The sequence below is a fragment of the Podarcis melisellensis genome (assembly GCF_964234715.1).
Source record: "Podarcis melisellensis genome assembly, chromosome: 8".
Taxonomy (NCBI): domain Eukaryota; kingdom Metazoa; phylum Chordata; class Lepidosauria; order Squamata; family Lacertidae; genus Podarcis; species Podarcis melisellensis.
This window is the reverse complement of record NC_138540.1, coordinates 3,558,645-3,572,557: the sequence shown is the minus strand read 5'-3', so window position 1 is coordinate 3,572,557 and position 13,913 is coordinate 3,558,645. Positions and strand designations below refer to the sequence as shown.

General features: G+C 43.5%; 1 protein-coding gene across 13 annotated transcripts in view; it reads left to right on the top strand.

The window, feature by feature from the left end:
- Positions 1-13,913, top strand: part of GPAT2 (glycerol-3-phosphate acyltransferase 2, mitochondrial) — a 68,213-nt gene that overhangs the window by 32,425 nt on the left and 21,875 nt on the right. For all 13 annotated transcript variants that reach the window (XM_081921298.1, XM_081921294.1, XM_081921300.1 and 10 more), the window contains exons 6-8: positions 217-316; positions 2,643-2,779; positions 5,248-5,347. In XM_081921298.1, the coding sequence (XP_081777424.1) occupies positions 217-316; positions 2,643-2,779; positions 5,248-5,347 (337 nt within the window). The remainder of the gene's footprint in view (positions 1-216; positions 317-2,642; positions 2,780-5,247; positions 5,348-13,913) is intronic.

Here is a 13,913-nt window from a genome sequence, read left to right as displayed (position 1 = left end):
ATAGTGGCAATAATAATCTGTCCGAGAAACCAGTGAGGTACCCTGGAAGAAGGCAACAGAGCTGTGGTTGCCTTTCTCACCTCTCCCCCCAAAGGCTTTGATTTTATGTTCCCATGCCACTTGGAGCCTCTTAAGAGTTGTAGTGATGCTTGCATGCTTTCTTGTTGCTTTGTGGGTTGTTTTTTAACCTTACTCCAACTTCTCCTCTACCTTCAGGCTCAGCCACTGGGTTCTGCTAAAACTTCTGAATCAAACGTTCCTTGGCGTGGTAATCCACAACGGGCAACTGGAGATGGTGCGCAGGGCTGCTGAGGTGGTAAGGGATGCTGTTTCCTGGGTGGATGCAAGAGGGTTTCCCATTCCCAACAGTATTGATAGCTTCATTAACGTGTCACTCCAAAATTCCAGACCCTCACCCAAACTGATGGCAAAGTGTAGTGCTAGTTTTGTGTGGTGTAGTGGTTGAGAGCGGTAGATTCGTAATCTGGTGAACCGGGTTCGCGTCTCCTCCACATTCAGCTGCTGGGTGACCTTGGGCTAGCCACACTTCTCTGAAGTCTCTCAGCCCCACTCACCTCACAGAGTGTTTGTTGTGGGGGGAGGAAGGGAAAGGAGAAGGTTAGCCGCTTTAAGACTCCTTCGGGTAGTGATAAAGCGGGATATCAAATCCAAACGCTGATTCTTCTCCTCCCAAACTGAATAAGTTAATGAAGCTCGTATAACTGACCTTGCAGGGGGGAAATTATAATATGAGAACCATATTTTGGGAATGCAAATGGGCTTGGTAGGATGCTAGAACAACATGGGAGTGAGTGCCTGGTTTTTATTCCCATGTTGCCTCTTGCTCTGAAGACTCCTGTTCATGTGCATTCCTTTTTCTTTTGTTGTTCATCTGCGTGCAATCTCATTAACTCAGAGTAGATGATAAAAGCAAGAGCAAAGCAAAAAATAAAATAAAATATGGAAATAATGAGTGGGGAAGTAGAAACAAAAAGAAGAAAGAGAAAGAGAAGAATAAAATAAGATAAAAGAAAAGAAAACCTTAGCAAAAAAAATACATGCAAGCATCTTTCTTCTCTACTTTTTGTTTTTGTCTCAGTCATTCATTTCCATTCCCATGGAAAGCCCAAGATAGGTTCTCTATTATTGATAAATGTTAACCATATTCTTTCTTTTAACTTTACCTTGATTAATTCCCACCACCACTGCTCCATATTGAATAATACTAAATTTTTCCATCCATGTCTATATTAAAGCTTCTTCACTGTGATCACACATTGAATCCATATTATTTTTATTTTTCAGTATATGTCCACTTGCTCATGTCCAGTTCTGTATGTTCAGTTCCATTTCTTGTCGTATTCCACTTTTTGTATTCAATTTTTGTATTCAATTTTTATTTCTCATTATATGTCTGCTAAGTTCATGTCCACTTCCATGTTTTCAGTTCCATTTCCTGTTCAGTTTACAATGGTATTCCAATCTCTTTCTCTAGGACAGGGTTTCTCAAACTTGGGTCTCCAGCTGTTTTTGGACTTCAGTTCTCATTATCCCTGACCACTAGTCCTGCTAGCTAGGGATGATGGGAGTTGTAGTCCAAAAACAGGTGTAGACCCAAGTTTGGGAAACCCTGCTCTAGGGCTTTCCATTTTCCTCCCTCCCTCCCTCCCATATTTTTCCACAGGCAATACCATAATTCTAATAGCAACATTCTTTGAATTTGCTCTAGATTGTATGCAGTTCTTTCTCTCTGCTAACACTAAAGAAATCCCAAAGCTGCTCATGTGCATTCCTGAGTTTCTTGATCATTGAGTACCTAACCTTTGAGTCCAGCTAAATGTGGGCTTTATTCCTCTTGCTTTTATGTTGGAGGTTTCATTGCAGGTATTGCTGGCCTGGTGCCAGTCACAGCCTTTCAGCCTCACATCTGCGGAATGAGGGTCATGATGCTGACCTGCAAAGCTTCTTTAGGGTTTGCTAAGAGAATGTCTGGGAGGAGCCAACCAGGTGCCCTCTAGATCAGGGGTCAGCAACCTTTCTCAGCCGTGGGCCAGTCCACCGTCCCTCAGACCATGTGGTGGGCCAGACTATATTTGGGGGGAGGGGAATGAACAAATTCCTATGCCCCCCAAATAACCCAGAGATGCATTTTAAATAAAAGCACACATTCTACTCATGTAAAAACACACTGATTCCCGGACTGTCCGCAGGCTGGATTGAGAAGGCGATTGGGCCGCATCTGGCCCACGGGCCTTAGTTCCTACCCCTGCTAGATGTTTTGGAGTGCAACTGCCATCAGTGCCGGCCAGCTCAGAAGTTGTAGTTCAAAATGTCTGCAGGGCAACAGGTTGGCTAAGGCTGCTATAGAAATCTGTTTAAGTGCTAAGTATTATTTTTTTTACATGGTTAAGCATACTTTCTGCTTTTCAGAAGAAAAGGAAGCTTTTATTTTGCTATCCCTACTTATGCTATTTTAACTGTTCACGAGCCATGTGTGGTTCCTGAGCCAGACCGCCCACCCCCCCAGCCTTTCGGATGCTCTGATGCCTCTTTTGTTACATGAAGCTTTTGCACTGTGCCCTCTTTGGTATATTGTGTATGTCTGCTGTTGCTTAGGACTGTTGTTTTTCTCTTGCCTCCAGCCTGATGTTCCTGTGGTCTTTTTATCAACCCACAAATCTCAGTTGGACAGGCTGTTGCTTCAGCTCCTTCTTATCTCACAGGGCCTAGGCACACCCAGGGTCACTTGTGAATACAAAACCTATCCTTCAAAGTGCAGGTAAGATTTCAATCTGGAGTGCATTTTGAGATATGAGAACACGTTTTTTCACACATTTTTCTGGGATTCCCTCCCCCCCCCCTTTCACTTTCAATCTGCTTGAGGGTATTTGGATTTAGTTTCATTCCAATATGCCATTTTCTAAGCCCTCCACTCTCTCACTCAGCACCTGACTTGAAATACATATTTCAGGATGGTTGTTAGGGTTATTGGTGTTATATATTTGAATTGTTTTGAATCCTGAAAAAACGACATCAGCCTTTGCCATCCTGGTGTCCTCCACCTGGGAAGTCATAATCCAACATCTGGGAGGAGGCAACAGGTTGGGGAAGCCTGCAAACTCCTAGAAGAGATGTGTGGCTCTGGCACGCTGCGGGCCAGGCCCCACGGTAAATGCTGCCCCCAGCAGCGGGCCATTTTGTCACCCCCCTCAAGGATGATACCTGGGGCGGACCACACTCCCCTTCCTACACCCCTGGATGTGCCTGGAAAGCATGGGTCCGAATGGTTTTCCTTTTGCCCTGCTCCTTTCCAGGGGAAAACCCACTTCTTAGCGATAGGTCGGAACAAATGGCAGTCCGTGGAAAACCTGAGTTGCCCTTTTGCTCTGAGCACTAAAAAGCGGTTTTTCCTGGGGAAAAGCAGCAGGACAAGAGGAAGTGTGGATCAGCCCAAAATTTCTATGCCTTGTGCTTAAACTACTATAAACTAGTCGAAGCAAGTATTGCCATAGATGGACATAGCTGCCCCTTTGCTTCCATTTGCTTGCTTGTGCTTTTCCTCATATTTGGGTGCCACCCCTCAGCTACTTGCTGGTTGAAGTTGTGTTGCATCAGCATTGCAAGGCCTAAAAATGCACCCTGATAATTGTTGTCTAGTTTCTATTTGGCCATTCCAGGCTGAACTCACAAGGTATTGAGTATTGAACCCCAATATTTTCCCAATAAAGGCAACTTCTGAATCTGACCAATATGTTTTTATGCTCGAAACACAAACTCCCTCTTGGTCTGGAAAGGCAATTCCCTTTCCTCTTCACCCAGGTGGCCTCCTGCCTTTGTTGCCATCTGACAGGGCTCCCTTCCAGAAAGAGTTTAGGTGATGGAGAGGGAGAGATACTCTATTAAGAAAAGAAAAGTCCATGGTGGGAGAATGGAGGGAGAGAGTCTGCTTCGCCACCTCACCCTGAGGTTTAACCCAGAAAGGAGCCCAACTGCCCCCTCAGTGCAGTTTCCCCCATGCAGCTACGGAGGCTTGGCTTTCAAGGCTGCAATTGTATAGTTGCCAACCAAGTGCCCTCCATCTGTTTTGTACTACAACTCCCATCATCCCCAGCAAGCCATGGAGGGAACAACAAGTGGTATCAGGGTGGTGAAGAAAGGTTTGACGCTGGCAGTGTTTGTGAGCGAGGCCTTTCCCACTTCTGATTATCTCCCCTTTCCCCGCCCCTCAGTTTGATTCCTTATGGAAATTTCCCTTCCACTTGTTCTCAGTTTTGCAATTAGTGTGGGTGGTTCTGTCTTGAAAAAGCTTTTACCACTTCTGCTGATGCTGAGTGCCGTTTGGGTCTAATAAATCAGATTTCTTAAGTCTTATTAAATGAAATAACAATATTTTAATAATTTGTGGAATTTGCATAATTTGTTCTGCCCACAATAAACTTGTGGAATTAAGCTTTCCAGCTGGATAGATTTGGATATATGATTCTTTCCACCCAGACCTTTGCGTCCCCCCACCCCATCACAAATCTATTAATAACATTAGAAAATTGAAAAAATTGCATAAAGATAATGCTTTATTCTGTTCCTCTAAAAAGGCCCTGCAAACCTATTTAAAACATATACATGTTCTTATTTTTACACATATTTTTCTTCATCATGCAGAGTATTAAAGCTGCTGGAAGACCTCCTTGCTGTCATATTTTTCAGGTCACCTCCTCACCATACGTTTAAAGCACCCTTATTATACCCCCATTAACAATCATGGCTTCCCCTAAAGAATGCTAGGAGCTGCAGCTTATTACTGGTGCTGGGGGGCTTCTCCTCACAACTCTCAGCATACCTAAACTATGGTTCCCAGGATGGGAAAAGTGGTTAAAAAAAGTGCTTTGAATGTAGATGTGACCAAAGCTTATTTCCGCAGCTAGAATTTTCTTTGCATTCTTTTAAAAAAAGAAAAGAAAAAGATGACTGTGGCTGACAGGATCATAACAACAATTTATTGTTTATACCCCACCCATCTGTCTGGGTTTCCCTAGCCACTCTGGGCGGCTCCCAACAGAATTAATGATGATGATGATGATGACGATAACAACAACAACAACAACACTACGATAAAATATCAGACATTAAAAACTTCCCTAAACATCCTAAGTTGCATCCCACAGACCAAATCCTGTTCCTACACAGTAGGATGTGTGGAGGACCCAGGCTCTTAATAAACCATCCCTGCTCTTGCTCCTCTTTGTACAGAACCCTGCTGGCGCTCCTAGGAGGGGTATTCCTGCCGCAAGGAGTGGAACAGGCCCGGGACAGTGAGCAAGGAGTCCTCTCCAGAGCTGTTTTGGCTTCAGTAAGTTTAGTGTTGGATCTTTGGAAGGAAGGGAAGTTCTGATTGCTATGGGCTGTGAGCACTGGGGGTGGGCGTTGGTGCTGAGGGGAGGAGGAGGAGGAAGAGATTTGGCTGAGAGTTTTGAAGTCGCTTCTAAGCACACTTGACCAACAGCCACTTAATGTGACAATTTGTCATATTGCATTGACTTTCTCACGGGCTCCACAACAGCATTTCATCTTGTGAATGACCAGATGATGTTTTTTCACATTCTGGCTTTGAGGCTTGGCTACATATTGCCACATCAAAAGTGGCCATGTATGGCTGAGGCAACCCAGTCAGGTGGGTGGCATATAAATAATAATAACAACTACAACAACAATAAGTAAGCTAAATGTGATGTAGGAGATGCTAGTGTGGATCCCCTGGTATCCTTCTCTTTGCTTGAATAGCTGCCTGGAGAGTTCAGGGATTTTAACCTGCAAACTGGAAAATTGCTAGTTGACACTCCATATTGAGAAATGTTCAGCTCGTTCTCCCTTGAGTCCCTGTATGCCAAAACCTTGTTGTGGACATGTAGTATTGGGAGACATTCCTTAGGGTGTTCCAAAGTAATCAGCCAATCACCAGGGTATGAATTACAAAAGGCTTGATTTTTAATAAATGAGGAAGGTTGAGTGAGAGAAATACACAGAGTACAAGACAAAATAAAAGCACAGAGGAAACTAGCTAACTAGCCTAGCAAGCTACATTTTCCACATAAGTGCCGGAATTGCATTGAGTCTTCAATATGCTTGCCAGAAGACCAAATTAGCACAATGCAGCCCATCTTCATTTTGGGTGATGTGAAGGGTGGATAATTTGCAGCCAGAGGGACCCAGCTACTGGAGGGTAACATGGAACAGTAGGTGTGAACGTCGGGTAGTATTTTGAGCGCTTACGAAATGGGCAGTCAGAGTGCTTATGGCAGATATTTGGGAGGGAGGTGGGGACCAGTTTCTTACTGCTGTACTAGATGTTTGTTGAGCATCTAAGCCTCACCTTGGTGTGTACAGGTGAAGCATGCTGTCTCTGGGGCAGTGTCTGCTTTACTCAGTGAATGTGTGGGTTTAACACCCATATACAAAGTGTGCAGGTTCCCTGGGTTTCAGTGCTGCCTTCTGGTGCTGATATTAGCTGAAGTTGGGGCAGAGGAGAGAATAATCCCTTTCGCTCCTCCCTGAAGCTAATTCCAACTTGGAAGGGGTCATTTAAATGGGGGTGAGAAATGGTATGTGTATGGGGGGGGTAGGTTTAAAGCCCTCACTTAATGGTTGCGTTTAACTAAAGGAGGTGTGACATGGAAGATCCATGATCAGATCTGATTTAGTCCTAAGGCAGGTTCTGATGGTTCAGTATTCTGAATCTTCCCCAGAGACAGGTGGAGAAAACTGGAGGTTTATCTCTGCTTATTTCTCCTTTAGCAGCCAATTGTCTCCAGGGGTTGGAGCTGGGACAGTGAGCTGCTAAAGCAGAGAAAGGCGACCAGTGGTTCTGCTTCTCTATTTCCCTAGAATGCTCTCCAGCCTTCTCCGCTTGTCTCTGAGGGAGCTCTAGAATTTTCAGTGGTTAAGGCAGAATGCACCCATGCAGGAAACCCTCGTTCAAGTAAGACTGACACATGCAAAGCGCTTAATGTATGTCTTGGCCCATTCGCTTGTTACTGTTGGAATGCCTGCAGTCAGTGGTCCGTATGTGTGCACGTGAGCATGCTGTTGGAATGCTAGCATTACAAATGAATGGGCATGTGGCTAAGTTTACTTTAAATGTGACCAGGCATGTCTGGGAATATTACACAGGTTCCTGTATCCTGTGTGGCCTAGGCCATTAAGAGCCTGGCTGAAATGTGATCAGCCCATAATGAATGTAGCTAGGGTGTAGCCAGTCAATTCACACAACTATGCTGGCTTTGTAAGGATGTGGGTTGAGTGGATCCATAAAAATGTCGGTATGTGCTGAATATTACATCTTCGGTCAAATATTTAATGATTTGTAGAATGGTTTAATTCCATCTGCCTACAATGACCTTGCAGAATTTAGTTTTCATTATAGTCAGATTTGGGGGCCTTACTCAAGCAAATTGTGCTGTCTTAGAACTCTTTGTGCCTTCAATTTGTAGGCTTTTTTAATTGCTATGGTTAAATAGTTTCTGTTCTGAAACCAGAACATCACAAATCTATTGATCTTACTTTTTCTTCTCCTAAATGCCTGATGAAAACCCATTTTTGCCCACAAGCTGTTTCTCCAAAATGTATAGTTAAAAAGAGGACTACTGGAGGAACTTTGAAGTGCATAGATGCAGAGCTGCAAACTCACCCCACCCCCCGGGAATATGATATGGGGAGGGACAATCCTGATGCTGTGGCTCAGCTATCAGAGGTTACCTGCAAATGGAATAGGTAGTCCTCTCTCGAGAATCAAAAAGGATACTAATACTGTTGAATGAGTTCCCACTGATTGGAAGCGTTTTTTAAGACGAAATTGGGAAGCGACAGCACAGAGCTTTAAAGGAATTCAGGCTAAAACAGATGTCATGGAACATAGCTGGTTGGCATTCAAAGCAGAATAAAAAGTTGAATGCAACTACAACAGCCATGATTCCATGCAAACCGTTTGCAACTGCTGTCTTGGTTATAGTTTTGAAAGTATGTTTAATGCTGATTAACTTCTACATAAGGTAAAGGTAAAGGTACCCCTGCCCGTACGGGCCAGTCTTGCCAGACTCTGGGGTTGTGCGCCCATCTCACTCAAGAGGCCAGGGGCCAGCGCTGTCCGGAGACACTTCCGGGTCACGTGGCCAGCGTGACATCGCTGCTCTGGCGAGCCAGAGCTGCACACGGAAACGCCGTTTACCTTCCCGCTAGAAAGCGGTCCCTATTTATCTACTTGCACCCGAGGGTGCTTTCGAACTGCTAGGTTGGCAGGCGCTGGGACCGAAAGACGGGAGCGCACCCCGCCGCGGGGATTCGAACTGCCGACCTTTCGATCGGCAAGCCCTAGGCGCTGAGGCTTTTACCCACAGCGCCACCCGCGTCCTTAACTTCTACATACCACCTTGTAAAAAAAAAAAAAATCTACTGTAAATACTATCTGGACAGAACTAGAGAATTATATAGAATCCCTATATCCTACTGCAGTGTTTATCATTGCAGGAGATTTTAATGCACGTATCGGAGCCAACAATGTAAATTTGTACACCCATTACAAACAGAGTTTGAAACCAGATATTTACTTAGCCAGAGGTACCTCCTGTTTGTCTAAAGATCATAGATGTAATTATTCAGGGCTTTATTTAGCCCAAGTTGTAAGGTGGAGGGACTTGCTAATATTGAACAGTATGATAGAGGGAGATCAGGCTGGGGAATATACCCACTTTGCAAAGCATGGAGATAGTGTGATAGATTATACTGTATTGCGATCGGATCTCACGATTTGCATATAAGTTTGTCATGGAGTTTGAGGTGGGCCATAATATTTACCTCTAACAATGGTACTAATAGGCACAGTATTTAACAATTCTTCCCCAAAAAATCAGTTTATCTCTAATGCAAACTTAGGTGTAACTGCAGGCAATAGAATCAATGGACACCAGTACTCAATCTAGCACTGACACCTTCTTCATGCAGATGATTTAAGAACTATTCATACTGCTATCATCTCAGCTACCTCTGCTGCTGAGGTTATGAATTTGTTTAAGATCTTGACTGACAGGTGGCAAGATGACTTGAGAACTGAGATTAAGAACAGTGGCTCAAGAAGAACAATCAGATCTTCCAGCTGGTTTGACAAAGTGTGCAAGCAGGCTAAAAGCCAGCTGAAGAGAGTTTACCGCAAATATAGGAACTCTAATTTACCCCTCTTAATTAATGAATATGTTTCCCTCAGACAAGTATAAACTTTTGCTAAGATGGAAAAAACAGAAAGCAGAAAAATGCGCTTGGCATCCAGGTTATTTCCTGAGGTTTTGGGCCACAGCAGTAGCCATCTCTAGATTCAAAAAGGGCCTTACATCTGATCCGGTTACGGTAATTATAGACCAATTAGTTTGCTACCTGTAATTAGAAGATTATATGCAAAGCATCTTTATAATAAGCTAATTGATTGGATAACTGATGAAGCTATTCTTGCCGAAGAGCAAGCAGGATTTAGACAAGGCAGATCTGCTGTAGACCATTGCTTTGTACTTGCCCATTTTACAGATATCTTAAGAAACCAGGTGGTGTGCTATATGCAGCTTTCATTGATCTGAAAGCTGCATTCGATTCAGTCTCTCAAGTAAGACCATGGGTTAAGTTGAACTCTTCCAATATAGATAAAAGATTATTGTTCTTGATTAAATGTCTGTATAAAAACACTGTGCTGATAGTGCGCTGCTCTACAGATGTTCACAGAATCCATACCAGTGACAAAGGAAGTTAAGCAAGATTGTATCCTAGCTCCCGCACTGTTTAATTTATATATAAATGATATTGTCCAGAGTTTAACATCCCCAGAGTATTGTGCCCCTAAATTGGCCACAAAAGCCATCTCTATATTATTATACGCAGATGATGCAGTACTTCTATCTTAAACAAAAGTGGGTCTAAAAAGATTGATGAGGGCATTCTCAGCCTACTCCCAAAGAGGACAGCTGGCTGTGAATTACAAGAAAAATGAAGTCATTGTGTTTTCAAGAAACTATAGGGCCCATAGATGGTATATGGATAATCAGTTGATCAAGCAAGTTAAAGTCTTTAAATACCTCCACCTTATTTTTCAGTCAACAGGGTCATGGGGAGCACATCAGAAATATGGAAAGGAAAAAGCGCCTCAAAGCACCAAAATTCTGACACGCTTCTTCCATACTAAAGGTGGCAATCACATACCATCAGCACCTGAAGTTTTTAAAGCTAAACCCCCAGCACAGTTATTATGTGGGGCTCAGATTTGGACAGACGTTCACCTTGGATCTACAGAAGCTGTTCAATCTAAGTTCCTAAGGCAATCTTTTTCTGTTCCATCCTGTTTTCCAAATGTTTCATTTCTCTTGGAGGCTAATCTTCTCTCCGTGGAATTACAGATTTGGTGTAGGTTAGGACATTTAATTATTGGCTTTGGCTAAATTTAAACCCCAACGATCTACTACCCTTAGTATTGCAAGATCATCCTGAGAGCGTTTGGACTAAAATGATCAACTGAAAGCTTTAATTTTCTGGTTTATAACCACAACAGTTATTAACACTGGGCTTCAGTAAAGCAAATAATTTAATTAGACAGGGCCTATACGTGACAGAATAATTTGGCCACGAGAAGGAAATTTTGACCATGGTATGATTATTTTCCACCTAGTCATTTTGAAACATTGGCACCCTATTTGGAAAATTTAACAATTCCAAAATACAGGTCCGCTTTCACTGATGCAAGAAGATTAAATATACTGCCTTCAGCTGTACTTGAGGGAAAAGATGGTTGTGTCCCTGTGGAGATGGCAGTGTTAGCTTGCACTGTTTATAAAGATTTGAGGAGTGAGGTTATTACCCCTCTACTACTACCCACACCAGGTCGCTCAACCATTGCTACTGTGTGCTTTCTTCTAGCAGATCAAGATAATCAGATGACAGTAAAAACTGCAAATTTTTTAGCAGGGGCAATTAGAATAAGATCTATTATTTGATTATTGATGGAAACCTCCAGAATGTATTTTGTATAGTTAAGTTTTTACCTCTCTCTTCAGTACATTTTGTTTTATTTTATGGCTATGGCTATGGCTAGTGGCTGATGCAAATAAAGATTCTTCTTCTTCAAATGATGTATCTAGCTACAGTATTACGCTTCATTAGAGCTGAAATGAGACTTGGTGAATCTGAATCTCTGCTGGGGGGGGGGGGGAGTCAATTTTTCTTTGTTCATGTTTGCCTGGTGAGGGAACACCAAATAGCCTTTAGTGTCTAAGAGACTAGTGATATTCATGCATGGTCTCTTCAGAAAAGCACAAAAGACAATTTGATCTTTTCGTTCAGTGGAGAAGCAGGTTTAAAAACCTGCACAGCTTGCTTCCTCAGCCAGAAAGTGACAATTGCATTTGCAAATTGTCCTGATAATTTCCTCCTCTGCCAGACACCTTTGGGGAAAGCACAAACATCGCTTCCCACTCACAGCAGCCCCAGCCCCATTGCTCAGCCTATCTTCTACTGCAGTTTCATTCGCCCCGCAGCCATGTGGATGTTGGCACTTCCATGTGGCAACAGGCTCATTGTTTCATTAATGGTGTATCAGCTGAACCCCTGGATTGTGTGTTCATGTCATGGGCTCTGAACTGTTTTTGTTTGTTTGTTTGTTTTTGGAAATGGGTGTTTTTTCTATTTGCTTGGCATGAAGACTTATTTGTAAAGTTGGTTGGAGCATAAAGTCAGGCAGATGGCCCATCTAATTGAGGGCTCATCTCCAAATGGTGAGTGTTAAGGTAGTGCTTTTCCCCCCCAAGAAAAATAGGTGCTGGAACACACCATGCAGTTGTTACAGTAAGTCACTAGGCAACTTGCGACAGCCCAGAGCAGATGCTGGTGCCCCTGGTTCTGGTGCAAGTCAAAGAAATGTGCCCCCGCCTCCCTCCCTCTCTTAGATTCAGGTGGATGATTAGGGCATCTTGGAAGGGCCCTCATGCAGATGCCCGTGGCTGCAATGGTAGAGGCCTGGTTGGAAAGCTCAAAGCCCACGTGGGAGGCTAGGAGTAGCTAGGAGCTAGGTGGAGTCGTAGTTCTTTAAGAAAAAGTGTAGACTCACACATGCTCACTCACATCTTCCGTTTTGACTTGAAATGTTCATTTTGGGCTTCTTAGAAGTAGGTAGAGGCAAAAAGTGGGGGGGGGGAGCACTGGCCAACAATGGCGCCCACCTGAGAGGTGCTGAAACTGCTCTGGCACACTCTGACTGAAAAGCACTGAGGTGCCCTCAAGAAGCTCACAAGCAGAGCAAGATAGCTCTGTCCTGATGCTTGTCCCAGCTGCTAATAATTGGAAGTATACTGGAGATTTAGCTGTTGCAGTGGCTGTCACTATGTTTAAGTCATGCAGGGGGCGTTCTATTGTCAGGCTGAACCGTCTGCCAGTTTGTTGTGTGTTTTTAGTAGCTCTTAAATTCTTCTTCTTTGGCAATCACTCGTAGCCAAAGCCATGTCTTCCATGAACATGATCTTAACAGTGTGTCTGTAAGTGACTGTGGAGGCCATTTCTGGATCTGTACATCCTTCCATGGTGGGGACATAGGTTTCCGGGCAGGAGTAGATTACAATGAGGATTTGCCAAATGTGCCTCCCTCTTAGCTCATTTCTCCCAGTGTGGTGTAGTGGTTAAGAGCGGTAGACTCGTAATCTGGGGAACCGGGTTCACGTCTCCGCTCCTCCACATGCAGCTGCTGGGTGACCTTGGGCCAGTCACACTTCTCTGAAGTCTCTCAGCCCCACTCACCTCACAGAGTGTTTGTTGTGGGGGAGGAAGGGAAAGGAGAATGTTAGCCACTTTGAGACTCCTTCGGGTAGTGATAAAGCAGGATATCAAATCCAAACTCTTCTTCCCTTTCATCCTGAGTTTGTGCTGCTTCAAAATCCATGATGCCTTTGGTAAATCTCCAATTGGAGCGCTCACAGGCCAGTGTTTCCCTGTTGTTGGTGTTTATACTACATTTTTTAGATTTGCCTTGAGAGTGTCTTTAAACCTCTTTTGTTGTCCACTGGCATTACGCTTTCCATTCTTAAGTTAGGAATAGAGAAGTTGCTTTGGAAGACGATAATCAGGCATCCAAACAACATGACCAGTCCAATGAAGTTGATGTTGAAGAATCTTTGCTTCAACACAAGTGATCTTTGCTTCCTCCAATACACTGGCATTAGTTCGCCTGTCTTCCCAAGTGATATGTGAAATTTTTTTGAAGACACTGTTGATGGAATCTTTTGAGGAGTTGGAGATGGTGTTTGTAAGTGGTCCATGTTTCACAAGCGTACAGTAAAGTTGGTAGTACAATAGCTTTGTAAACAAACATTTTGGTTTCTGTGCGGATGTTCTCAAACACTCTGTACTTCAGTCAGGAAAAAGCTGCACACGCAGAGCTCAGGTGATGTTGCATTTCAGCATCAATGTCGGCCCTTGTAGGAAAAATGTTATTGCAGTAGAGAGAGAATATTTCTCAGTTTATTATTCAACAGACTTGCATGATGTCATTCTCCTGCTTTTTCATTGTCTCCCTACACCATTACCCCAAGTGAAAAAGTCTCATCTGCTCCAGCCTGGACTTTGCAGCCTCTATAAATTATGCAAATTGAAAGAATACACAGAATTGCTTCTGCAATTTTTATTATCCTGCCTGTTTTTAGGATTTTGCCGGTCATGGGCGAGAGTGAAGAGTTATGAAGAGGAGTACTGACACCCTGCCCCTACCCACTGGAAATCTTATTGCACTATCTCTCTAGCATCTGATATTTTGGCAGATGTTGCCCACACAGTTTCAGCAATATATTCACAAGCATAAGGGCTTTTTGTTTTCCAGGAAAGCTTATATTCTCAGAGAGCTGAAT